The sequence below is a fragment of the Rhinoraja longicauda genome, chromosome 2, assembly GCF_053455715.1.
Source record: "Rhinoraja longicauda isolate Sanriku21f chromosome 2, sRhiLon1.1, whole genome shotgun sequence".
In the NCBI taxonomy this organism is placed as follows: domain Eukaryota; kingdom Metazoa; phylum Chordata; class Chondrichthyes; order Rajiformes; family Arhynchobatidae; genus Rhinoraja; species Rhinoraja longicauda.
The window spans coordinates 80,443,814-80,470,657 of record NC_135954.1 but is presented as its reverse complement, the minus strand read 5'-3'; the positions used below and the strand labels follow the sequence as shown (position 1 = coordinate 80,470,657).

At 40.9% G+C, this 26,844-nt stretch overlaps 1 protein-coding gene across 1 annotated transcript in view; it reads right to left on the bottom strand.

Annotated features, from left to right (window-relative positions):
• Positions 1-26,844, bottom strand: part of agmo (alkylglycerol monooxygenase) — a 260,731-nt gene that overhangs the window by 40,477 nt on the left and 193,410 nt on the right. Inside the window, exons 9-12 of the mRNA XM_078428926.1 lie at positions 25,219-25,353; positions 18,762-18,878; positions 14,555-14,637; positions 11,077-11,173 (exon numbers count right to left, since the gene is read on the bottom strand). Of these exons, the coding sequence (XP_078285052.1) occupies positions 11,077-11,173; positions 14,555-14,637; positions 18,762-18,878; positions 25,219-25,353 (432 nt within the window). The remainder of the gene's footprint in view (positions 1-11,076; positions 11,174-14,554; positions 14,638-18,761; positions 18,879-25,218; positions 25,354-26,844) is intronic.

Sequence of the window (26,844 nt, the reverse complement as noted above, 5' to 3'; positions counted from 1 at the left end):
GATACCTCTGAACGTATCGGAAGAGTGGTAATTTTTTAGTTTAATGTTTAATCAAAGAAAAGCATCTGCAGCAGTACAGCATTTCCTGAGTACTGTGCTGGTGTATGTGTTCAAGGCTCAGGAGTGCAGATTGAATCATTGAATCTTGCCTGAACTTGTGTGTTATCATTAAACAACAGTTGACATTATTAAGAATTCATTTTACTACTGAGTCATAACTTAAGTTAATTGGGACTCTACAATGCATTGAAATTATTAAGAGAATTGAACGTAAAATAAAATTTTGTACAAAAATAACATTAACATGCATGAGTGTAGTTTATCGTTAAAAATGAGAGACACATAGTTTCAGTTTAATTAAATATAGAAGCCAAATCTGCACATAATTGCTGGGTCAGAAATTGGCTAACCAACAAGATTCTCCCTTCATGGGCAACTCAATTAGTTTGGTTAAATGGGCACTCAAGTTCAAGTCAATGAACATGTAGGAAATAGCCCACAGCTATTAACAGAGAATGGTGCTCTGTAATGAGCAGAACAGCCTTCTAAAATAATAATTATGTGCAGAGTATTGTAGTTTCTAAAAAGAATAAAGTCCTACACAATATGCTCATCAGAAAACTGTCCAAATTAAGGGTGTGTGGGGGGTGGTGGGGGGGGAGGAGGGGGGGGGGAGGAGGAGGGGGGGAGAGGAGGGGGGGGAGAGGAGGGGGGGGAGAGGAGGGGAGGGGGAGGGGGGAGGGGGGAGGGGGGGAGGGGGGGAGGGGGGGAGGGGTTTAGTGTGGGAATAACATTTAGCCTGGTTGTCATTTTTCATTGTTTTGATTGCTGCTGAGAAACTAGCCACATCTGCCTAGGTACCAGTCCAAAATCAGTAAATTGATCACAGCTACTCTGGTTGAGAAATTATTCCATGCTGGGAAATGCATGGCAAATTAATGATGTGACGAGTTAATGTGTTTTGTTCACAAGCCTGTTGCTGCAGAATTCCATGATCCAAGACATCAAGCACAATAATATATCCTGCGTGGGAAACACCCACAAAAACCTTTCCTGCACAATTAAACATTGTGGGTCATAATGTGGACCTTTCAAGAGAGGGCTCAAATGAGAATCTGGAGGTTTGTGCTGGATAGGCAGTGCAGGAAGGGTATGGGTTTGCTGCTGTAAATGTTGGTGGCAGGACTTTGAAGACAGAGCCAGAAGTATTCCAAGCACCAGGTTCCACAATCTTGGACCAAGTCAGCTGGGTCACCTATAAGCACAAAACAATCTGCTGCAGGAACTTAGAAGGTGAGACAGCATCTGTGGAGGGAAATGCACGTTCGGCAATTTGGGTCAAAGCCCATCTTCTTGCATTCTGCAGGGAGAGTCTTGACTGGAAACACTGGCTGTCCATTTCACTCTGCAGATGCTGCCTCATCTGCTGAGATCCTGCGGCAGATTGTTTTGTGCTCACGATTTCAGCATCTGCAGTATCTTGTGTCTCCAGGTCAAGTTTAAGTCTACTGAAGCTAGTCTCACATTGTGCAGCTTGAGGTACATGGATCTTGGAGTTGATTAGGCCACTGCAGAAGGTGACTATGGTGTTGAATGTAAGGGAATGTAACACTGTTGCACAGCCATTTTTTTCTAGGTTATTTTGGTTATTACAGAAACTGGGGTGAAGAACATCAGATGACATATTAGAGGTGATGATGCCCATCTCACAATTGACTCTATTTTAATAATAATTCCAAAATGAACATTCATTCCCATCAAATTCCATTTCTCACAACAGCAGTGAGTTGCTTACAGAAGTGAATGCAGTTACTTGCCAGACCCTCAAATTGAAAGACCTGATCACCTGTGTCTGCAAGGCCTTTTCCAATTGATTCCCCATTGTGTCTTGGACATATAGCTGTTCCTTCATCATTGCCAGGCTTACATCCTGGAACCGACCCTCCAACAATGGTTTGGAGCTATGTTCATCAGATGGCACTACGTTTGTGGTGATGAAGTTCTTTGAGAGGTTGGTTGTGGTGCATATCAACATTAGCAAGAACTTGGACCCACTATAATCTGCCAACCACCACAATGGATTAATGGGGGATACAATCTTGCTGACTCTCCACTTGGACAAAAATACAGACGTCAAGCTCTTGTTTATTGACAACAGTTCAGCGTTCAACACCATCATCTCCTTCAAACTTGTTATGGAGCATGGGGAACTGGGTCTCTGTGCATCCCTTTGCAATTAGCAGCAACTCCATCTTTAAATTCACAGATTCCACCACTGTTGTTGGATGAGTTGCAATAATGAGGGAGGTTGATCATTTGATTTAATGGTACCACATCAACAACCTTGCTCTCAACGTCAATGAGACCAAGGACTTATTGTTGACCATGTGCGGGAGACTAAGGATTGACAAGCCTGTCTTCATCAATGGGTTAGTGGTGGAGAAAGTCAACAACTTCACGTTCCTGGGCATGCATATCTCTGAAGATTTGTCCTGGGCCCAGCACATTAATGCAATCATTAAGAAAGCCCCTTCACACCTCTATTTTCTTAGAAGATTGAGGAAATACAATGTCGTCAAATACTCTCTTGAACTACAAATATACGGTAGAGGGCATATTGACAGGTGAACCACCACCACCTGGTTCAGCAACTCAAATGGAAAGGAGATTACAAAAAGTGGCGAACACTGTCCGGTCCGACACTGGTCTGGATCTCCTCACCATCAAAGGCATCTATAGGAGGCACTGCCCCAAAAAGCCAGCACACCACCTCAGTCATGCTCTCATTTCACTCCTGCTATTGGGAAGAAGGTATAGGAATCTGAAAACTATGACATCCAAGTTCAGGAACAGCTTCTTCCCAGTAACCATCTGGTTCTTGAATATTACAAACACCAACTAATCTACGAATTGTTCTTGGAACTTAAAGCTTTTTTGGTACTAATATAATTTTTAAAAATTTAACTTTTGTTTATTCTGTTATCTACGAGTACTGAGTTTACAGATCTGTTATGCTACTGTTAATAAGAATTTCATTGTTCGATTTGGTGCAAATGACAATGAAACACTTGACTTGACTAGTGATAGTTAATAAATGTAGCATGCCACTAAAGAAATTAAAAAAGATCAACAAACTGCACACCGCCTAATCGTGTGAATGACTTATTACACATTTAATTTTTTTTTTTTAATTTTTTTTTTACACACACACTGACTTTAGATTTAGATGAATTTTCCATGCCACATCTTTCTGCTTCTCCGTTGCATACTTTTTTGCACCTGTATAAAGTATTGAACACTGAATTATATTTGTCACCATTTTATCCAATACTTAATAATTCCAATGTGATAAGATCAATTTCCCTCCTGGGATAATTCTATCGTATCGTATAATCAGATTGTATAATGACTCATTCCAGTTCATCATCACCTTTATCTTTTGTGTCATCTGCAAAGTTGGTGCCTACAGACATTCAACATTAAACCCAAATTATTAATAAAAATATAAATTAAGTGATCTCCAAATGTACTCCTGCTTGATGGCATCTATGATATTCTCTCAGACTGATGACAATGCCCGCATTGTATGCCAAAAATTATATGCCTGTTGTCGATATTCCCATTTTACTCAAACAAGAAAACAATATTAAGGACCTTACTTAAGACTAAGCAGAAAATTGCTGCTCCCTACACCTGTCATATTATGAAAAGAAAAACATTGTTAAATAGGCAAGATGTCCTTTTCTTCAACTAATACAGTCTGGCTCCAAGAAGATTTATTCTACCCATTGCTTTGCCGCTTAGAAACAATTTGCATAATTTTATCCACAATCAACATCAAACTTATTGGCCTATAAATTCCTGGGTCACTTTTACTATCAACTTTAAAAATTGGAGTAACATCTGCCTATCTTCAGTCCCAAGGCATCCGTCCAGTATTTAGTGAATTCACAACATTTGTGCCAGGCCCCTGCAATTTTCTCCCTTGTATTTTCTTAAGAATACTCAAGATATTTTCTAACCTCTTAGAATTGTTCATCTCCAGTGTTCAAAGCTGAATAGCGAATGGACTCGTATGAATGTCTCTAATGCTACAATTTACCTCAACTGACAACCATTAGCTCAATTTCCAGACAAGATACTGCTTGTTTACTTGACAAAACATGATAAAATAACATGAGGTGCTTTCATCTTATTGTTCATTACCTCTTTTAAATACTCTAATCAATGCAACTGTTTTGATGCTGGATGAATGACAGTCCAACAAGGACCATTCATTTCTTTTGGATGGTGACCCAAAATTCGAAGGTCCCTTTGATCAATAAATATAAAGCATATTAATAAAAAATACAACTAGTTCATTGACAATGAAATTATTTTCTTTCATTCATTGGCAAGGAAAGAATTTGCTTTTCCGAGTGTATGCAAGATTATTTATTTCTAAATGTTACTCAATAGGTAGAAGATAATAATGTTTGAAATATGATTAACTCTACTAGGCAGAATGCAAGCACATTGGTGTCGCTATCATCTGACAGCTTCCAGAACTGCATCCTTCCCCTTTAGCTGGAGTTGGTTTACTGAATAGGAGACAAAGAGTAAAAACTGATTATTTTGTAACCAGTTCAGTAAAGAATTTATCACTTGCTTGTTCTGGGAAATGCTTGAAACTAAACATCAATTGAACTTGGTTTGGTATGTTAAAACACAAAATATTCTTTAACTGACAGTAACATAACAGGAATAGGCCTGGAACGCTGCTACTTTATTTATCCCAAATTCAAAGGAAAAACTTTGACTTTAAAAAAGAGCATTCCACTTTATTAAGCGGCAACTGCACATTGATCACAAACCTACCATATATTAAATAAAGAGCTTGTCTTCCCAAACAAAATCCCACTCACGAGTAAACCTCATCAGTCAATTCAATTAAAAGCAAAGATTTCTAATTGGTTCCAGGACATTTTCCTTGCACTGAAGAAAAGGAAGCCGATAATGAACAACGTTTTAACAGGAGGTGGCTGTGAGCAACAGCTAGTTACATTGGTAGAAATAAAAAGCAATTTTATGGTCAATTGGTTTGAGCATCTGGAACAGAGTACAGGGTAAGGCAATGGAAGACATAGAACTCACACACAGTGCAAAGAACTCACTTTTAACAAAGCACAACATAAACCATTTTAATCATGGGGATTAAAACAAATAGCTTGGACTGTTATGTGTGGTTTTAACAGCATTTTTTTAGCATATGTAAACAACAGCAGTTGTGAAACCATCCAGAAGTAAAGCACTCCACATTATATACCCACATTTATATTCATTTACTTTGGACGTGCGTCTCTCCCACTGAGAATGATAGTATTTGATGTTAAATATGCTCCAAAGAGAACAAAAGGTATCTTGTAAATTTCAGGACCAATGGCATTTCTGAGTTATTGTCAGGTTTTTTTTAAGGGCAGTCATGGAGTCGGAAACACAGAAGTGAATAATTGCCACCTCTCTTCCATTGTGGACAATTCACTGTACTGCTGCTCAGAATTTGCTCCACAATTGCATATTCAATTTCCATTCTCAATTCCATTCCCCATTACGATCCGAGTCTCATCACTTGCCCCAGTGTAATTATTGAAGAAATGTAAAATGCAGTGACAATCGATTCTGCCAGGCTTCTGCTGAGTCAAGAAGTCATTGACTCCTCATTGAGTCAATTGAAGTCATTGAGTCAAGAAGCCAGGACCACCTGGGCTCTGGTTCGCAGAGCCCGCGGCCCGGACTCACCACCTGCGGAGCTGGCTGCCTTCGGATGCTGCGGGAGCGGCTGCGACTCGTCTCCGGAGGCTCCGGCGCGGGCCGCCTGGACGTCGGAAGCTCGCAGGCCCCTGGGTGGGGGCCAACATCGGGAGCTCCGGCAGCGGCAGCGTCTTCGCATGCCCCGAATCGCGGGGCTTGTGTCGGCCCGCCGCGGACCTTTCACCATCCGGCGTGGCCTGGAATAGGCCACGGGATTTTTTTCTCCGCCCGGTGGGGGCTTCAATGTCGGGAGCCACGACCGCCCCAACGTGGCAACTCCAACAGCCTGACCGTGGGGGAAAACGGCAGGGGAAGAGAAAAATACATTCTGGCCTTCCATCACAGTGAGGAGGGACTGGAGGAGACTCACTGTGATGGATGTTTCTTTTGTTTGGTGTTAGTTTATGATTGTATGCGTTATTGCATTTTTATTGATTATTCTTATTGGTCTTATTGTTGAACTGCGGGTAATTTTTCATTTCACTACACATTTATGTGTATGTGACAAATAAATGTCTATTGACTATTTGAAAGTTCCAGTGAAGGGGCAGTGCAAGAAGCAAGTGGGAGATACTCCACTCCAATCTAATGACAATAGAATGCATTGAGAGAGTTTCCCAGCTTTAAGGAATGTCTGCACAGCACATCATCAATCTCTTGAGAGGAAGAGGCTATCATTGACAATAAGAAATCATCCTAGGGAATCAGTTTGACTTTCTCTGGGATGCACTGGTCAATAACTAGGTAGCACAGTTATATTGGGCCAGGGCCAGACATTTGCAGGCAAGATCCATTCTGCCAGACTCCGTCAAATGAGCTGGAGTTTCACCCACCCGCTCAGATTTTCAGAATAAAACAGGTTCTTTAACATTGCTAAATGACAGTCACTGACACAGCTGCCATTCTCTGTCACCAGGCACATGAAAATCATGAAGTACAAATTCATCTGTCAGTTCCATCAGCACCAGAGACATTATTTTTCGCAAAGTATTTTGAGCTCCTGTCAGATTCAGCAGCTTTCTTCATGCTACGAGATGAATTAAAGATGCAGAGCTCCAACATTGTATTGCTTTCGCAAGAATATTTTCTATTCACTAATTTTAATTATGCAAGAAGTCAATTAAAAAAACTGTACTACAACATGACCATGACAGGAATGATTTAGTAAACTCTCCTGTTCATTTTAGATTCTCATATCATAAATCTCAGATCATACTGCAAGTATGGTCATTTCAAAAAAGCACAGGTTTAACAAAAAGTGACATGTTTACCACTAATGAACATACATTTTGCGAACATTTAATTTAAACTTAAATTGCTGTTGAATTTGGTGCATGAACCATGAATATTTTCTTTCAAGTGCATGAAAGTAGTTGATCAGATTTTCAACTGCAAAGTATTGTTTTTTATTATTAATTTTTGTTCCAACAGCATTGCCTTCAAGGGTTTGCATTACCATCTAGTTTGAAACAACTGTAGTCCCTGCCCATCTGCTTTGCAGCAGTAAATGGAGTATAACCTCTCACTCCGTAACTGTTCCTTAACTTTTATTGGTTCCAATGCACGCCATACAGACCTTGTCACCTCGGAAGGCTCCATTTCTGATGGTCTTTTATTTCTCTGCAAGTGTCGATGCCATGCTCACTTGACTTTTTCACTTTTCTCGGATCATCTGTACCTCCAGCTTTGCTTTTGTCACTTTTCAAATCCAAATATTTCAAACTATGGGTCATATAGCACAGAAACAGCCTTTCAGCCCAACTCTCCCATTCTGATCAAGATGCTAAATCGAAGATAGTCCCATTTGCAAACCTTTCGCCCATATGCCCTTAAATGTTTTCTTTTCATGTACCTGCCTAAGTACCTACTTCAGTGGCATCTGCAAAACACGAATCATGGCTTGCACATTTTCATCCAAATCTTTTACGTTGGTGACAATAGCAATGGATGCTGCATCAATCCCTGAGGCACACCGTTAGTCAAAGGCCTCCAGTCTGAAAAAATAACCTTCTACCACCATCGGCTTCTTACCATGAATTCTGTGTGGTCTTTTATCCAAAGTAGGGGAATCGAGAACGAGAGGACATAGAGTTAAAGTGATCTGGGAAAGCCTTTTACCCTGTTTAGGAGAACAAGAACCAGAGGACATATGTTTAAGGTGATATGGGCAAGATTTAATACTAACCCGAGGGGCAACGTTTGCACTCAGAGGGTAGTGGGTATATGGAACAAGTTGCCAGAGGAGGTGGTTGAGGCAGACACTATAATAGCATTTAAAAGACACTTGGACAGTTACATGGATAGGAATGGTTTAGTGGGATATGGGCCAAACACTGGCAAATGGGACTAACTTAGATTGGGCAGTTTAGTCAGCACGAGATGGGCTGAAGAGTCTATTTCCATGCTGTATGAATCTATAACTCCAAGACTGCACAAAGAAATAAGTGCTGCCTGACCTGCTGAGTATTTACAGTATTTTCTTTGTTTCCTCAAAGTTCAGGTCAATTTCCAGAGTGCGGAAATTTGACCGAGTGGTCAAGTCGTTACGCTTGTGCATGGGCCGAGCAAAATTGGCATTTTCGCTGAAACATTCCAGTACAACGCATACTTTTGAAACTCTGTAGCCTTGAACAAAGGAGCAGGCTGCAACTAGGGGTGAAGGTTTGCATCAAAGTCATTTATGGGACCCATCCCTCCCTGAACCTCAGTAATGCATTTTGTCAGTGGTACAAAACCCTCAAAAAACTTTTACAGTCGGGACATATTCTACCCCAAAGTTAAGACCTACTGCTTCCTTTGTTGGGAACATTGACCACAATGCTCATTGTCCTGGGTGCCCACCTTTGGAATAAACTGATGAAAACATAGGTTGACTACTCCCATCACCTTCCTCCCTCTCAAAGGCAAATCTGTCATAAACCAACCCCTTGGAAATAAAGTTGTAGAAGATCACTCCAGAGAGTTCATGCACTTAGCAACTAGTGGAATTTTTGCACATAACTGAAGAACTAGACCATCTGCGATCCCTGAAAATGCCAGATCCTAAATCACTATTTTAGAGCACACTTCAAAGCATGAACATTATATTCTGGATCTATTTTCCTAAAAGAGTCAAAAGCAAATGAGTGATCTACAGCACTCAATAGCATTCACAACATGTTCAATAATAAGACAGCTCTTCCAGGGTACAGCAGGTTCTGGCTTTCATCCAGACATGGGTCAACAGGAGCAGGCAATCATCATTTTATGAAAGATCAGTCAATTACTATTAAGTTTCAATGGACAAATGAATTTTTCTGTCAATGTCTGACTGTTCATTGATCAGCAAAAGCTGAATTGGACATGATTACACAGGATGGTGCTAGCACGATATTCTGATTAGTGGCCCACCTTCTGACTTGAAGCCCATCAGTTAGATTTCTACTCTTGCCAAAATCAAAACAGCTCTTCATGCAAATTACACTCTGTTCCATTATAATTAGCCGCTTGAGATAAACCCATTCTTATCGTTCTCATCCCCCTTCAAGGATTCACACAAGAAACCACAGCATCCTCTTCCAATATCTCATACAATTAACTCACTAGATAGGTCAAAACATAGCTTTTCTTATATATTGTTATAGCCATGGAATCTCCAGCAACAACTTCCTTTTCACGTCTCATAGAAAATAGGTGCAGGAGGAGGCCATTCGGCCCTTCGAGCCAGCACCACCATTCATTGTGATCATGGCTGATCATCCTCAATCAATAACCCGTGCCTGCCTTCTCCCCATATCCCTTGATTCCACTAGCCCCTACAGCTCTATCCAACTCTCTCTTAAATCCATCCAGTGATTTGGCTTCCACTGCCCTCTGTGGCAGAGAATTCCACAAATTCACAACTCTCTGGGTGAAAAAGCTTTTTCTCACCTCAGTTTTAAATGGCCTCTCCTTTATTCTAAGACTGTGGCCCCTGGTTCTGGACTCACCCAACATTGGGAACATTTTTCCTGCATCTAGCTTGTCCAGTCCCTTTATAATTTTATATGTTTCTATAAGATCCCCTCTCATCCTTCTAAACTCCAGTGAATACAAGCCTAATCTTTTTAATCTTTCCTCATATGACAGTCCCACCATCCTGTCCCTCTCCATACTGTTGCCCCTACTACCCTAAGTACCTACTCTGCACCCCTCCTAATTTTCTTCTGAACACATCCCGTTAATAACTACATCCCCAAGCAGAAGGCATTTCCACATAAACACAGATTTTGCCTGACCATTACCTCCCATGGTTCTTGAATGCTGGAGATATTCCAATTAAGATGAGTTGCTTACTTGTCTTTGCACTATTCTCCCAATTCCCAGAGTTTCCATTATAGCCATGGCAGATGGATTCCCCTTTTCTTGCCCCCTAATCACGGTGTCCATATGCAACACAAACATGTAACTTACAATGTTCCAACACTGAAAGCTACATTACTATTGATACTAAGTGCTGGAGCAACTCAGTGGGTTCATTTACTCCAGCACTTTGTGTCTTTTTTGTAAACCAGAATCTGCAATTCCTCATTTCTCTGCTATCGCTCAAGTTAACCTTGGCCTCCTGTTAACATCCACTGTGGAATTTTTGTGCGCCCTATTCTAAGGAGACATCTGCCTTGTATATTACATTCAACTTCATTGTTAGAATCATCAAGCACAGGTGTAAATGCTGGACAAGCAAGTTAACAATTGGGAGAAAATTAAAATCATGAGACGTGATGATGAGGTAGAGCTGTGGTTATTTGTGTACCTTAGGATGAGGCTTCTGAGAGAGCTGGTATGTATTCAGAAATAGGATGCGAACTTGCAGAACACAAGTTTAAAAAACAGATAGACAGGTACATGGATAGGACAGGCTTGGAGGGATATGGACAAAATGCTGGCAGATGGAACAAGTGTAGCTGGGACATGTTGGCCAACGTGGGCAAGTTGGGCCGAGGGGCCTGTTTCTACACTGTATCACTCTGACACCAGAGGTAGTGATACAAGATGAGAAAATGAACCCACAAGCCACAACGAGTGAAGAACAGCCCAGAGCCAAGAAAAAAAAAAACTAGCTCTACATCTATTGGTCTTTTGGATGAACTTTGTTTTAACTTATTTTATAACCTTTACATGCGAGGGAATTGGAATAGGTCAACCAGCTCAATAACATAAGGATGCAAGGACCATATTGTGACTTTTATCATCAACACAAACCATTGTACAGATACAATTTATTTCCTTTTCTATAAATGTAGTTAATTATATGTAAAAATCACTTACTTCAGTCACTAGCTTAAAAGGGCCTGTTATGGAACTTAGTTCATGAAGATAGAGGAAAGCACAGCATCTGATGAATTCCAGTATACCTGCGTCTGATCTATTAAGACAATTCAAGATTATTGAAAATAAACTGCAAACATGAAGCGGGCAGCTTTACTACAATAAAAACAAAGGTGAAAAATGACATGACGGTTATAACAGAAAAAAGGTGTAAATCATGTGAGAGAGACCAATAACTGAAAATAAATGAAATACATGTTTCAAAGTACATCCTAGTCATTTTGTAAATCCTGCATAATTCCACCTTTGAATTTAAGCAACAACTGCACCTACTGCCAAGGCCCCTACTCCCAATTCCTCCGTCTACGCCGCATCTGTGCCCGGGATGAGGTGTTTCAGACTAGGGCTTCTGAGATGTCCTCGTTTTTCAGAAAACGGGGCTTCCCCTCCTCCATTATAGATGAGGCTCTCACTAGGGTCTCTTCTACATCCCGCAGCTCCGCTCTTGCTCCCCATCCCCCCACTCGCAACAAGGACAGGATCCCCCTCGTTCTCACCTTCCACCCCACCAGCCAGCGGATCCAACATATCATCCACCAACATTTCCGTCACCTACAACAGGACCCCACCACTGGCCATATCTTCCCATCCCCTCCCCTCTCTGCATTCCGCAGAGACCGTTCCCTCCGCAACTCCCTGGTCCACTCGTCCCTTCCTACCCAAACCACCCTAACCCCGGGCACTTTCCCTTGCAACCGCACGAGATGCAACACCTGTCCCTTTACCTCCCCCCTCAACTCCATCAAAGGACCCAAACATTCTTTCCAGGTGAGACAGAGGTTCACCTGCACCTCCTCCAACCTCATCTATTGCATCCGCTGCTCTAGATGTCAACTCATCTATATCGGCGAAACCAAGCGCAGGCTCGGCGATCGCTTCGCTGAACACCTGCGCTCGGTCCGCATTAACGCCACTGATCTCCCGGTGGCCCAGCACTTCAACTCCCCCTCCCATTCCCAGTCTGACCTCTCTGTCATGGGCCTCCTCCAGTGCCATAGTGAGGCCCGCCGGAAATTGGAGGAGCAGCACCTCATATTTCGCCTGGGCAGTTTGCGGCCCGGTGGTATGAACGTCGACTTCTCCAACTTCAGATAGCTCCTCTGTCCCTCCCTTCCCCTCCTCCTTCCCAGATCTCCCTCTATCTTCCTGTCTCCACCTATATCCTTCCTTTGTCCCACCCCCGACATCAGTCTGAAGAAGGGTCTCGACCCGAAACGTCACCCATTCCTTCTCTCCCGAGATGCTGCCTGACCTGCTGAGTTACTCCAGCATTTTGTGAATAAATCGATTTGTACCAGCATCTGCAGTTATTTTCTTATCCAACATTGCTTTTATTATTATTCATGTCACAAGGTCAGGTTCACTCAATTTAGCCTTCCTCTGCCTTTCACTACTCAAGAGGGAAAAGGTTCAGTGAGCATTGAAAGGAACAGAATGAATTAAAATTCTGGTCACATCGCTACAGGAAGCAGATGATTGCAATGGAGAGAGTGTACAGGAGAAACCCCATGATGTTGTCTGGGATGGAGTGGAGGGTACCGAGGAGAGGGTGGAAAAGTAGGGCTTGTTTTTCTTGGAATGGAAGAGGATGTGGGATCTTAAAAGATGAAAACAACATTATGAGGGATATCAATAGGGGTGGGTGGAAAGTGTAAAGGAGTACAACAACAAAAATATTAAACATCACAATCATCGTCAGTACTAAGATAAAGCAAAAAGAAAATTTAAATGCTGGAAATCTGAAATAAAAACAGAAAATCCTGGAAAAGCTCAACATTTCAGGCAGCATCTGGGGAAACAGAAACAGACAACATTTTGAGTCTGTGAACCTACAGAACTGGTTCAAAAGCCAAAGAAATAAGAATATAGAGACTAAAAAAAGAGAATAATGATGGTAGGGATAATTATGAACATCTAACCATGCACCACATTTTATTGCCGCTGAAAGAGATTTGGACAAGTACATGCATAGGAAAGTTTAAGAGGGATATGGGCCAAATGTAGGTAGGTGGGCCTAGCGTAGATGGGCCTTAGATGGTACAGATGAGTTGGGCCGCAGGGCCTGCTTCTGTACTGGATGGTGCGAAATCAAGCTAGGGGAACATTCTAGAACAGTCCAACAAGTCATCCCCACAAGCCAAGGCTCCATCTGTAGATAAACCAATTTCCAAGCTGTATTTGGCTGTCACTCTCCCTGCAATGCCCACTCCTTGGCTCCTTTGCAGCTGCAACTGTACCAAGTGTTCTCATGAAAGATGTATTTTGTTGAGCCAGTTGCTGAAATGACAAGCTTGCAAGATCTTCATCATGTCAGTGTATAGAAATAAATGGTTGCATCTTGAAATTATCATGCTTTATCAGAGTACATACAGTAATTAGAATGATTCAGTCGGAACCCATGAAACAAATACTTTATATTCTGTCTATGTGATATCTCTCCATGGTCCTCTCACGTCTTTAGATGCTAACCTTAGCTCACTGCTAGTTTCAAAAGGTCAGAGGTTCATGCTGCGTAGCAGTGATCTGACTCTTCTTAGGCCCCCTCGGTCATGGCTGACCATGGTTGATGCATCCTAGTTGGCTGCTTGCTCCACACCTTGGCTAGAGCAGTGTCGCTTGTGGCTGAAGAGATCAATGCGGGAGTGACAGTCTCTGTCACAAAGGTCGCATTTGTGTGTGGACTCTGGTCTGTTGAAGTTGCTGCGCTCCTTTCTGCGTGCCCGCTTTTCTGCCGCTGCGTTCACCAGTTTCTCTTCCCCTGTTTTGAGATGTTGGTTCAGGGTACCTCTCCACCTTGTACGGTCAGCTGCAAGGCTCTCCCAGGACTCCACATCGATGTCGAGCACCTTCAAATCTCTCTTGCAGACATCGTTGTAATGTAGCTGGGGGCGGCCGATGGTTCTCGTCCCAGTTGTTAGATCTCCATAGAGGATGTCTTTTGGAATACGGCCATCCTCCATGCGGTGGACATGGCCCAGCCACCGCAGCCTGAGTAGAGTGTACATACTCCGAAGGCCAGCGCGAGACAGAATCTCGGCATTGGACTCTCTGTCTTGCCAGGATATACCCAGGATACAGCGGATGCTGCTAAGGTGGAAGATGTTGAGTCTTCTCTCCAGTCTGGCATATTTAGTCCATGTCCCACTGTCGTACAGCAGCGTGCTTTTGCCACAGTGATCTGACTACAGAATCAAAACCAACTCTTCAATTCATTACTTTAATGATGCTCCCATCTGTTCCCGATTTAGTCTGGATCCCCATTGCAAGAATGAAAATATAAGAGTCAATTTAGTGCAACAATGCATCCACATTGCACAGTTTTCATAGATGCAGCCAAATGTCAACTTCAATATATTGTAACTGACCAATACATTGATAAAGTAAGTCATGAATTAAGGACAAAAAGAATAACACTTGCCTATTCTCCATCAGTAATCCAATAGAAGTCAGTGTCAAGGTGACATAGCCAATTCCGAAGAGGATTGTTGTTTCCGATACAGCCTGTCAATCAAGCAGAAAAATAAATAAGTTGAAAAAACTACAATAAGCAAACAACTGATGATTTGAGCTCCAAAGCGGTACCATGTAATGACCACAGAGCAATTATCAGGCCATTGAGGTATGGGAATCTAAGCTGAAATATCATTCTACAATTCTGTTGAAAATGCAAAATAGGTATTTTTCCATTTTCCATGGTTAACAAAGCTGAATATTATATTCCATTGATGTGGTACTGGAATAGGAGCCTGATTAACAAAGGAAAATAATTTGAATTATGACATTTTCAGAACAAAGCATTTCACATCCAATAAGTCACTCTGAAAGCTTGTCAACAAATGCAACAAACACATTGCATGAACAAAGTCCCTGAAAATAAATGGGGAAAATATATATCAAGGCTGGCTAAGCTATCAAAGAAAACTTTGCACTCTTCATTGCAAAGTACATTTCACAAAGGCAAACAATGCAATGATTACTGTTCAATGGGAAACATTGCATCTCAAACAATCTAAAACTTTTTCAAAACAACACTGAATTGTCAGCCTGGATTACTTGATGAAGACCCCCAGAATAAGGCTCAAATGCAACAGCTCCAGAAATTCAATACATTTATGCAGAGTGAAATATAATTTTATCTGAAAGCTAATCACTTTACTTGGTTGATGCTGTGGCATCGTGGACGATGCCGGTTCAGCAGTGACACTCGGAATTGGGTGAGCTCATGTGATTTATTCTATTTAGTGGTAAGAAAGTCCAGGACTGCATGTGGGCACTGTCCCTCGCAATCAGAGCCCATGTGCGATGACGCTGGCGATCTCGGGCTTGGCCCAACAGCTTAGTCCCAGACTTTGAAGGAGGAAGCGTGGCGATTTCACGTTTGTCTTGAGAGGAGGTGCTGACGGCAGAAGTATCTTACTAGTGGCTCAGCCTTTGGGCTTGAAGAGGCGACATTGGCGGTCTCTGGATTATCCTGGCGGCCAGTCTTTGGTGGTCTCGGGTTTGTCCCGGTGGTTCAGTCTTATTCGAACCAGCTGTTCGGGGGGGCACAACTATGCGAGAGGCATCCCACTCTTTCTCTCTTCTTCCCTCAGGCAAGAATGCGTGGGTTTTATAGGGAGTCGGCTGAAAAGGTTCAGGTGGCCAAACCAATGTCAGCTCATTGGCCCCAGCTGTTACGAATCATGCTGGGGATTGGCCTCTCGTGGTCTGTCAGCAGTGATCAGAGTGGCATCAAAGGGAGGAGCCCCTGTCACATCCCCACCCCTTAGCAACAATCCTGGCGCTTGAGAGCATTGTTCTTTGGTCAGTTTCTCGCCATTTTCTGTTCACATTTTTCTGTAGCAATTGTCCAGTTAGTGAGTTAAATATCACGAAAAACAAGAATTACTTGGAGACCTCAGAAGACGTAGAGTTCCACTGTGAACATACCCTGGCAGTATGCTTGCTTAGCAGCAGAGACTGTGGCATCATTCAGTATCAAGGTGATTTGATATTCAGTTTTCCTTTTCAAGAGAAGTACTTCTGAATGACACTCTGGCCGCAAGATGGGGACAGATGCATGTAGTGGCACATTCCAGAAAAAGGAGCCCAATTAACATCAAGGAATCTTGGGACATAGGAGCAATCCTCCATTTGAATTTCTGACGTAAGCTTTTTCCATCATGTGAGTAGCCACAGTAGTCTTGCCTGCATTCCCCACCAGTGTGGCGTCAAGGATGACGCCGGGGTTGGCAGTGACCACACTGACACACACACACAGTCTGGTGAACTCGCGTGATTTATTCTATCTTCAGGGGAAAGAAAGTCCAAGACTGCACAGGGGCGCTGTCCCTCAGCCCCCTCACGTGAGTGATGATGCTGGCGATCTCAGCTCAGGCTTGTCTCAGCAGCTTAGTCCCGGTCTTCAAAGGAGAAAGCATGGTGATCTCAGACTACTTCCTGCCGTCCGTCCTTGCCTTGAGAGGAGGTGCTGACAGCTCAGCTTTCGGCTTGAAGAGGCAACGCTGACTGTATCAGGATGATACTTTGCGTGTGCAATCCCTCAATGTCAGTGGGCAGGAAGAGGTTCTGGCACCCCATGCTTGTCCTTGCCACTCAAACAGGGGAGCTGGCTGTCTATGGCTTTCTTCCCAGCAGTCCAGTCTTGGCCATACAGTGGCGCTGGTAGTCTCCAGTGGCTCAGGCTTCCTTCAACCTGCTGCAGGGGAACACAACTAGGAGAGAGGTGTTCCACTTTGTCTCTTCTGTCTGGCTAGAATGCCTGGGTTTGAAAGGGAGTAGGCTGATGAGGACCAAGTGGCCAAACCAATATCAGTTAATTGGCCCCAGCTGTTAACAATGATGCTGGGGATTGGCCTCCCCTAGTCTGTCGGCCAGTTAAAGGGATCAAGCAACATCCAAGGGAGAGGTTGCTATCACAATACATAATGCATTTCCATTAACATAAATTTGGTTCTGTGTGCAATATGGTGCACAAACCTTCAAAGGATGTTGGCCATGTGCAGTGCCCTCATTTTTTTGTACAACAAAAGGCCACTTATACTGCACTTTTGAGGTTGATGAAATGCACAAACCTCAACATCTTCAGTGTTAGTTTAAGGGCCCATCCGAACTTAGCCTTTGATGGGGAATTTGACAGTGAAGATTTTCTGAAGTTGTATCGACGTTCCCCAAGATAAATTTTCACATCAAATCAGAAATGGATCCAGCCAATTTCCCCCAAAGATGCAATCAGTCTTGAGTACCTGCTTACGCACTGTATGGCCGTCTGGATCAGTCCTTAACGCCACAAATAAATGTCACCCTGGACTCATCCTGATCCAAAACCACCATCTTCATGGCACTTTCTTATGTTCTCTCCAATATTACCCACTGACCTATTGATTTCCTTGCGTATTACACACCCCAACCCATCACTCTAATCTACTCATTCTGGCATCTGCTGAGCTGGGACTTTACCGAGCAATCTTTCATGTGATTTGGCTATGAATGTGAAAGCTGGGATTTGCTGGTTCTACGACAATATTTAGGTGTCATGCAAGGTGGAATATGAGTCCCTCTTGACTTTAATCAAAACAAGACCCCCACATTATCCCTTTAACATTGAAAGTAGATTGACACATTTCTGGTTAACATCTTAAAACCTGGTGATGAGCTAACTGCACCTCTGCAAAGCTATAACCCAGCATTTCCTGGAGGCAAGAGGGAAATGTTGATGCAGAAACAGAATCCATAATTGTTGGGATCACAAAGGTACAAAATGAGAACCTGACCCGTCATTGTTTTTAACTCACCATGAGTGAATCATGAGTGAACTCAAGGTGATCAGTTGGAAAATGTAGGAAATTCAACCATAGGAAGAAACAAATTAATGGGTGATGGTAGAGGGAGAGAGTTAGAAAAAAATAGTAGACTTTGCAATTAGTATGGGACGAGCAGAAATTGTGGCTTATCACAATTGATGGGTTGTCCTTTTACATGACTCGGATGCACTTCTTTGCAAGGTTATATCTAAGCTGTAGACTATGTGCGAAGAGATAGAGTTAGTAATTGAAATAATACTGGACAGGTTTACTCGTGCTACATGGGTAGTTTGTTATGGGTGGGTTTAAACTAGATTGGCAGGGGTCAGGATCCAATGAAGGACCTAGGGTGGTGAGAGGCTGGAAGTCGCTATAGAAGCTGATGAAAGAAAGTTCAATGCACAGAATAGGCATGGATATTGATGTAGCTCTTCTAGATGGAGTATCTTGATTAGCGTGGGCAGATTGGGTTAAAGGGCCTGTTTCCATGCTGTACAACTCCATTGGCCTTACAAACTCTGAATGCACTTTGAAGAAATGATCAAAATCCGAAAAAAGTCAACTCTGAACACTTTTGTGTTAGTGTTCTGGTTTCTATCCAGGCTCACTGAGTAGGATCTCATCAGCAGTTTCCTGAATTGGAAGTTTTTCATTGTTGTATCACTGACTGATGGTGCCAATTGGTGCCACACATGTAGGGCAGATTTCTCCTGATGTAAGTATTCAGAGCAGAGCTACTGCTCAAGAGTGTTTGGAAGAAAAATCTTTGACATTCTAAATTGAGCAAAGCAGTGTATTAAGTTAAAGAACAAACACACTTACTGAATTGTTGGCAAATATCTGTAAATAAATGCCCAGAATAAAGAAAAAATGCAGCACTGCATACATCTGAAGCCATGCTGGGATTTTGGGATTGTATGGAATCTCCTTTCCACTAACCTGAAAAAAAAGCATTTTAAATTAATACAGTACTTGGATTATTTCCCAGACTAAATATGGCCTGAAATAAAATTCCAGCCAACATTTTCCTTCAATATCCCTATATATATTTTTGCTCCTTTGATGTCATTATCTCATATAATTGAACACATGATTGAATTTGTTAGGTTGCTTCAATTTGAGGTGTACTTGCACAGATATTTCATTGCAATAAAAATTATACAAGTCGTGAGTGAACTCCTAATCTTCATCCACAATCCTGACAGGTAGACAAAAGCAAGTTATGGCTGTGCATGCAGGAAAGATGAAGGGGGATCCGCAATAATGATAATGACATCTGGCATTCACAAATTCCATTTTCACAATGGAACATTCCTAATATTGGAAATATTTGGGCACACTCTACTGAACTTTACTACTTTCTACCAGTGCACACGTAATTACTCTGAATTTGTGAGTCAGTCCTTTTGGATAATAAAGGACCATGAAGAGCTGATTCAATTTGATGCTTTGCCAGCCAGAGTTATTTTGGAGCAGTCAAGCATTCAAGTAATAAAAGTGCCCCATTTGGTGATGAACGTTGCAGTTTGTTAGGAAAATATTTTAATTTTTAATCAGATGGGTAGGATCAAATAATGCACCAATATCAGGAAGGGTCTGGTCCCTTGGCACCATTTAAATACACCAGAACCCGAACCAATGATTCCTTCTTGGGGACCTGGACATTTCTAGCATTTATTGCCAATATTGATGTATTCAAGAAAGAGTTGGATATAGCTCTTAGAGCTAACGGAATCAAGGGATATGGGGAGAAAGGAGGAACGGGGTACTGATTCTCGATGATCAGCCACCTGGAGGTGTTAGTGTTCCCACGTGCCTCTTCATTCTTCTTGATGGTAGATGTTATGACTCTTGGAGATGCTTTCAGAACAAACACGACAAGTGACTAAAGGACATGTTGTAAATAGTGCAAATTGTAGCCTCTGTGTGCTGGTAGTGAGGGAATTAATGAATATACAGGTAGTGGATGGGATGCCAATCAAGCAAACAAATACTTGTCCTGCTTGGTGGTGAGGTAAACACACTCCTTACTTGACTCTTGAAGTTAATGGAGAGTTTTTGCAACATCAGGAGGTGAGCCACCTGCCACAAGGTTACCCAGCCTCGAACCTGCTTGAATGGCCATGGCATTGTGGTACAGTCAAATTTCTGGTCAGTAATGAAGTTGAGGATGTTAATGCAGGGAGCTTGGTGATGATAATGTTACTTACCCATCAGGGACAGATAGTTCAACATTCCTCTTGAAGATGGTCATTTTCTGCTGTATTTGTGGTACACATTATACTTCCCATTTATTAGTCTTTTCTTTGACAGTAGCAGTCTTGCTGCTGTTAACATATTAGCCCTTTTCAACTAAATCAGTGTCTCAGTTGAAATTTCTACACTTCAACTTCATCTTTCTGACTAGACAATCCATAAAGTAGCATTGACAACAGAATTCACAGGTTTGCAAGAACAGCTAGTAATTTTACTTTGTTGTGTTGTGAACAAGTAGAAATTGGTGAAAGCCAATCTGGGAACAAAAAGGGCAGCTGCATGTGAAGGAAACTGGACAAACTTCTCACTGCAACATGATATAAAAATCATCTGCCGATATAATTCAACCTCGAGACTTCCCACAATATATATAAGAGGCACTGGTAAGACATAGTGGGATATTTTTGCCAAGTTAAAACAATAAGTAAATGGAATCAATTGATGTTGGTGCTTGGTCTCCCACAAAAGCACATGAAGCTGACACCACTGCTTGTGGTGCTTTCCAGTAAACCTTTCATTCCAGTCTTTTTCTTTAAACCATTTCCTTATGGAGGTTCTGCCCTCAAAAAAATGTCAGCACATCAAAACAATCAACATTACCTTAATCGACACTGAGGGCAGGGCTTGGTCAGCCTCGTTTATAAAGGTTTCCTCTGATTGTACTTTTTACCCTTATATACCCGTTCATTTGTGATTGATTGTGAATGCTTTTATTATTGCACTCTTCACCCTTGCAATACTAAAGGAACAAATGTTCAATATGACAATAATATGCTGAGAGGAGGTCCAAGCCCTTCTACAGTAAAGCATTTTCAACAAAGGTGCTGAACGTAGAAGTCATTTGTCAATAAAGGTATGAGGAGCTATCACATCATGGAGTTATGGAACAAAAAAAAAACTGCTAGAAGAACTCAATGGATCAAACAGCATGCATTCTAATGCAGTGTCTTGACCTGAAATATTAGCTATTCGTTTGCCTCCACAGATGCTGTTTGATCTGCTGAGTTCCTCCAGCAGTTTTTCTTGTTCTAGAATCCAACATCTACAGTCCTTTGTGTTTCGAAAGGCCATTTAGGACTTTTTCACCCAGAGAGTTGTGAATCTGTGGAATTCTTTGCCACAGAAGGCAGTGGAGGCCAATTCACAGGATGTTTTCAAGAGAGAGTTAGATTTAGCTCTTGGGGCTAAAGGAATCAAGGGATATGGGGAAAAAGCAGGAACGGGGTACTGATATTAGATGATCAGCCATGATCATATTGAATGGCGGTGCTGGCTCGAAGGGCCCAATGGCCTACTCCTGCACCAATTTTTCTATGCTTTCTATGTTTCTAATAGAGTCAGAGAGTCGTTCAGCACAGAAATGGGTTCTTTGGCTTGTCACATCCTTGGCGACCTTTTTGCCCATTCACACTGATCCCATTTGCCCGCACTAGGTCCATATCCTTCCATGCCTTAATCGGGCAACAGTGCACTATCGTCTGTAAACTAACTAGAACATTTAAAAATAAACTTTAAATTATTAATGAGATGCATCTTCTAGAAGGTCACACATTTAGATTTTCCAAGTAATGAAAATCACAGAGCAAACCAGTGAAAAATTGGTGTTTAATTCCATCTGCATTAAATAAGGCAATGAGTAATTACAACTGTATAACCAAAACTACCTGTGTTACGAAAGATGAATTGTATATCTTGCACCATCAGTTCATTTGAGTGGTAGTCTATGTGTTATTCTTCATTAGCTAACGTATTCTGATGTGTAGTCTCTATAAATATAATGATCCCGACAAGGGAGCACGACATGAGGCAAAGAGAGAGCTGTAATCAATGCCAGCCTTGGATCAGAGATGGTTTCAAGTTCCCACTCAAGAATATTTATACACTCACTAGAATACTTAATCCATGCCCTAATATTTAGGAAACAATTAGTTTGGAAAAGATTAACAGCAATGTCCATCACTGCTTGCCTTGTGTAAAATTTGCACACAAATGGTCTCAACAGTATTTCTTATCTCCACAGCCAATGAGTTCCATTATCTTGAAAACCTAACTCTCTGGTTTTCCTGAGGTTCCATGCAATATTGAGGTTGTGCTGTACTCATTCATGGATGAGAAAGATCCCATGGTTACTATATTCCTCCCATCAAACATAAATAAAAACAGATCATCTGATTATTTATCCCATTACCTGAACTGGGGACTTGTTCTGAGCTGTTTCATATGTTACAAGTGACAATTCAAAAACATTTAATTTGCTGCAAAGCACTTTGGAACAAACAGATTAAGTGGAAATGTATTTTAAAATGAAAATTTCTCCCTCAATGATAACCAAATCAATATATATATACAGTTGCTCCTCAACTTAACGATAGGGTTACATTCCGATAAACCCATCGTAAACCGAAAATATCGTAAGTCAAAAACGCATTTAATACATCTGATCATGTGACCGGAAGTGAGATGTGGCTCGTTGCCATTGCCCAGAGTTTGCACCATCGTAAAGTCGAAGCATCGTAAGTTGAGGAGCATTATATATATATATATATATACACTGTCTTTTCTTATATTTTTGGTTGATACTATGTTAGTCATGAACCCAATAAAGTGCTTGTCAACCTTTTTGAAGGAATTTGAAATTTGACCCCCTATGTCACATTATTGTGTGCCAGTATTGTAAAAATACATATATATATATATAATTGGGAATAAGCAGGTAGGTGTTATTTGTACAGAATAAATTAGCTTACAGAGAATAAAACACAAAATAGCCTTCATTCTAACTAGAAGGTTCATAAATAACAAATTGTATTCCTCTTTTTCCAAAGCATTCCTCTTTTTAAAATAAAACACTTGTTTTTGCAGTAATTACTGCTTATTTGCATTTTTTATTCAAATGGAAGTTTTGAAATCACATTAAACTTTATCTGCCACTCATATTCAAATAGTTTTCATACAATAGCATTTCACAGTTATTTTGACAGGCATTTCATCTCCTAGAACATTGAACAAAGAGATGAACACTGCAGAAAGCTTTTTGTAATCTTGTTGTATCACTCTAGGCTAATTGCTTTTTTCGCTACAATTACTGTTGATTTTTATTCAAATACACCAATCAATTTGGTAAATCCAAAACTTCACAACAGCTATGAGCTAAATGACCTATTGAACAAAACCTACCTTTGATCAAGTCAAGAGTGTTTTTGGGGTGAACAGTGGACTTGTTGTGAAGTAACTCCACACGATTCCTTGGAGAAGTGTCATAAGATCTTCTTGGTATTATTAGATATGTACGAGGCTCCACAATGGTGGAGCGGTAGAGTTGCTGCCTTAGAGACCCAGGTTCAATCCTGACTAATGGGTGTGTACGGAGTTTGTATGTTCTCCCTGGGTGCTCTGGTTTCTTTCCACACTCCAAAGACATACAGGTTTGTAGGTTAATTGGCTTTGGTAAAGAATGTAAATTGATCCGAGTGTGTAGGATAGTGGTCGTGTCCGGAGATGCTGGTTGGCATGGACTCCATGGGCCGAAGGGTGTGTTTTCACGTCATATCTCTAAACTAAACTAAAGTAGATTGAATATCCATCCAAACATCACAGGTGGCAGAGCGGAGTAGCCAGTGGCTCTGGCTGAAGAGGAAAGACCCCATCTGGTCTCCCAAATAAGCCGGCCAGGCAGATGCAGAGGGGGGTGGTTCTGGGACATCAGAATGCACTCCTGAGCCTACTGGAGACGTCGTGGGTCCAATCAGCGAAACGTCGATGAAAGTAGGTGCCCACTTGACAACCCCAATGACGTGTCTGCCTAGCCTTTCTCAACATCGGAGGAGCATAAGTGAGTGCATAAGCCTCCCATCACCACCGGGAGCAAATTGACATTTGCCACTTTGGATTTCTAACATCTTGTCCTGTGTATTTGGAAACAATGAATCAACCCAAGAAAACTAATATACAAATGTATACTAAAATGTTAGCAGTTTACACAAAAACTTACGCTAAATAGTTTGCACAATGATTTGTTCATATTTTTAAGTAAGCACACAGCATAAATGCAAGACCGCTGCCCACATATTGAACTGATGCCTTCAATTAGACGTATAACCAAATCAACAATATGATCTGTTCCTGTATTTGTTCATGTGGCCCCAAAGATTTCTGCAGGATTTACACTGTAATTTTGAATTCCTAGGAAAATTAAGGGCAGACGTTTATAAAAAAGATTCATAAAAAGTTATGGTTATGTTTTGTAGCCACCATCTTTTTTATTTGGTATAAAAGTTAAACAGTAAAAAACTGTAAGTGCTACTCCCAAAATTTGATTCCACCATCTTCAATGGTAACGAATCCCAGGAAATGAATATTGATGGCCAATACTTATATGAATGTTTAGCATTTGTAACCAAAGATGAATTTCCCCACAAAATATGTATTTATTTATTTTCAAAGAATTATTGAAACATTGCTTGGTTTATTTTGTTCTTGATGAACTCTAAGTTTCAATTTATGCAAATTCCCCCTTGGAGAGCTGGGATCAAAGATAAATAGATAAATAAATAATGAAAAAATATATAAAATGCACTGGCAAAGCAGACTGGCATGCTTATGCTGACTGAAACAAAACAACTGGCCTTTGACTTGAAATATTAGTTATGTTTCTCTTTCCACAAATTCTGCCGAACTTGCTGATTGATTCCAGCAATTGCTTTCAATAGATCAAACAAAAGCTTTATGCATATTACTTTACTTGCCTACAGCTTCCACCTACACATTGATATCATATAAAAAAAGATAATCTTCAGCTTTCACACCATTCCTCTAATTATCCTAAATAAACTGAAACAACTGCTAGATTATCAACATTTTAAGATTGGACATTTTTAGATCCAGAAATAATTCTTTTGAAATATATAAACTGGAAAAAATGAATATATACAGCTGGCAAGGGATTAATTAATTGTGTCAGGTGTAGATTCCAGCGCCTACCCTTCCCTTAATCGAATGAAAAGTATTATTTGTTGTTACATACCAGGGGATGATCTTCAATGCAACCAAGTCTTGGTTTGCCTGGCTCCCATCCAGGTCCATTGATGATGACTGAAATTTTGTTGTGTATGCCAGGGGTAGCCCAAAATGTCTTCCAAATGTAAACTAGATGATGGAACTAAGGATAAAAGAAACATCAAAATTTCACAAAGTAAGATTATGTCAGATTTAACTCCCAGCATCTCTGAAAGATCCCTTTCCTGTAATATCACGATCAGTTCCCCAAGATGGCCAAAACTACTACACCTACCCCGATAACAATCTAGTCACAACCTAATATCTCAACCCAGCTGCCATCTAGACTGAACCATCAGACAGGATGTTGGATCAAAGATTTTGGTCAAAAGATAACAGATTAGGATTATCAGAACATACTACAAACTTTACAACAAGTCAGGTACATTTTCTTGATTACAGTCTAATAACTGCGAACAAATTAATACTTAAATTTTGGGAAAAAACAATAACCCCCACAATTAAAATGTGGACTACGGAAATGACAGAGACCCTGCATTTGGAAAAAATAAGATTTGCCTTAATTGACAAACCTGAGTTATTTTTTAAAATATGGTCTCCATTTATTGTATTTTTAGAAAAGTAAATGGGTTTGGCACAGGACTAAAATAAAAATTTTAAATTAAAAGTTGAAACTTGAGTTAAGGGTTGGATGTACAACTGTGGTTATTGTCTCCCGGATCTACTCCCTTTAATTTTTATAGTTATATCTTTTTTTTAATCCTCTTATTCTCTCTTCCCAATAGTTTATAGGTTTTTTTTTTTTTTTTTTCCTTTCTTCTTTATTTTTTATTTTCTCTCTTTAAAATTTTAAAAATTGAAGCTATGTAAGAACTCTGTAACAAATGTGTCTTTTATTTCTATTTGTACATATGCTTTTCAAAAAAAATTTTTTTTTTACTTTAAAAAAAAGATAACAGAGACAACACACAAAATCTGCACTTTTAAAAAAAAAATTCCCATCCAAAATTCCTCCCCCTGTCCCCTCTTTTCAGTCTGCAGAAAGCAGCAGGATTATTGTTCAACTGTTACATCAATATTCTTGACAAGATTATTGTTCACAGGGAATTGGAGAAAATTCTGCTTGAGAATTTGTGTTATTTTTCTATATTAAACCCACACAAAATGCAACAACACATCGTTAATCAGAGAAAGAAAACAGATTTGCAGAACAACGCACACAAGCACATTGCATAATAAAGTCTCAACTCCCCAGAGAGCCCTGATATGTATATTCTGAAGTATTCTACGAGTTTCTGTTTATTCATTTTTCAGGACAATGCATTTTTCAGTGCATTTTCACTGACAAGGCCAGGATTTATTGTGTGTCCCAAGATATCTTTGAGCAGGTGGAGGTGAGCTGATTTCTGGATCCTCTACAGTCCTCCTGGTGAAGAAACTACACAGTGCTTTTGGGTAAGGAGTTCCACGATTTGAATTATCAATGACAAAGGTCTGGCAATATAAAACACAAGGTTATAAGGAATAGAAGCAAGAATTGGCCATTTTCTCCCTTGTGTCAGCTCCAGCATCCAATAAGACCAATCACCAATCTTTTACCTTAGCACCTTTTTACTGCACTCTCCTTATCCGG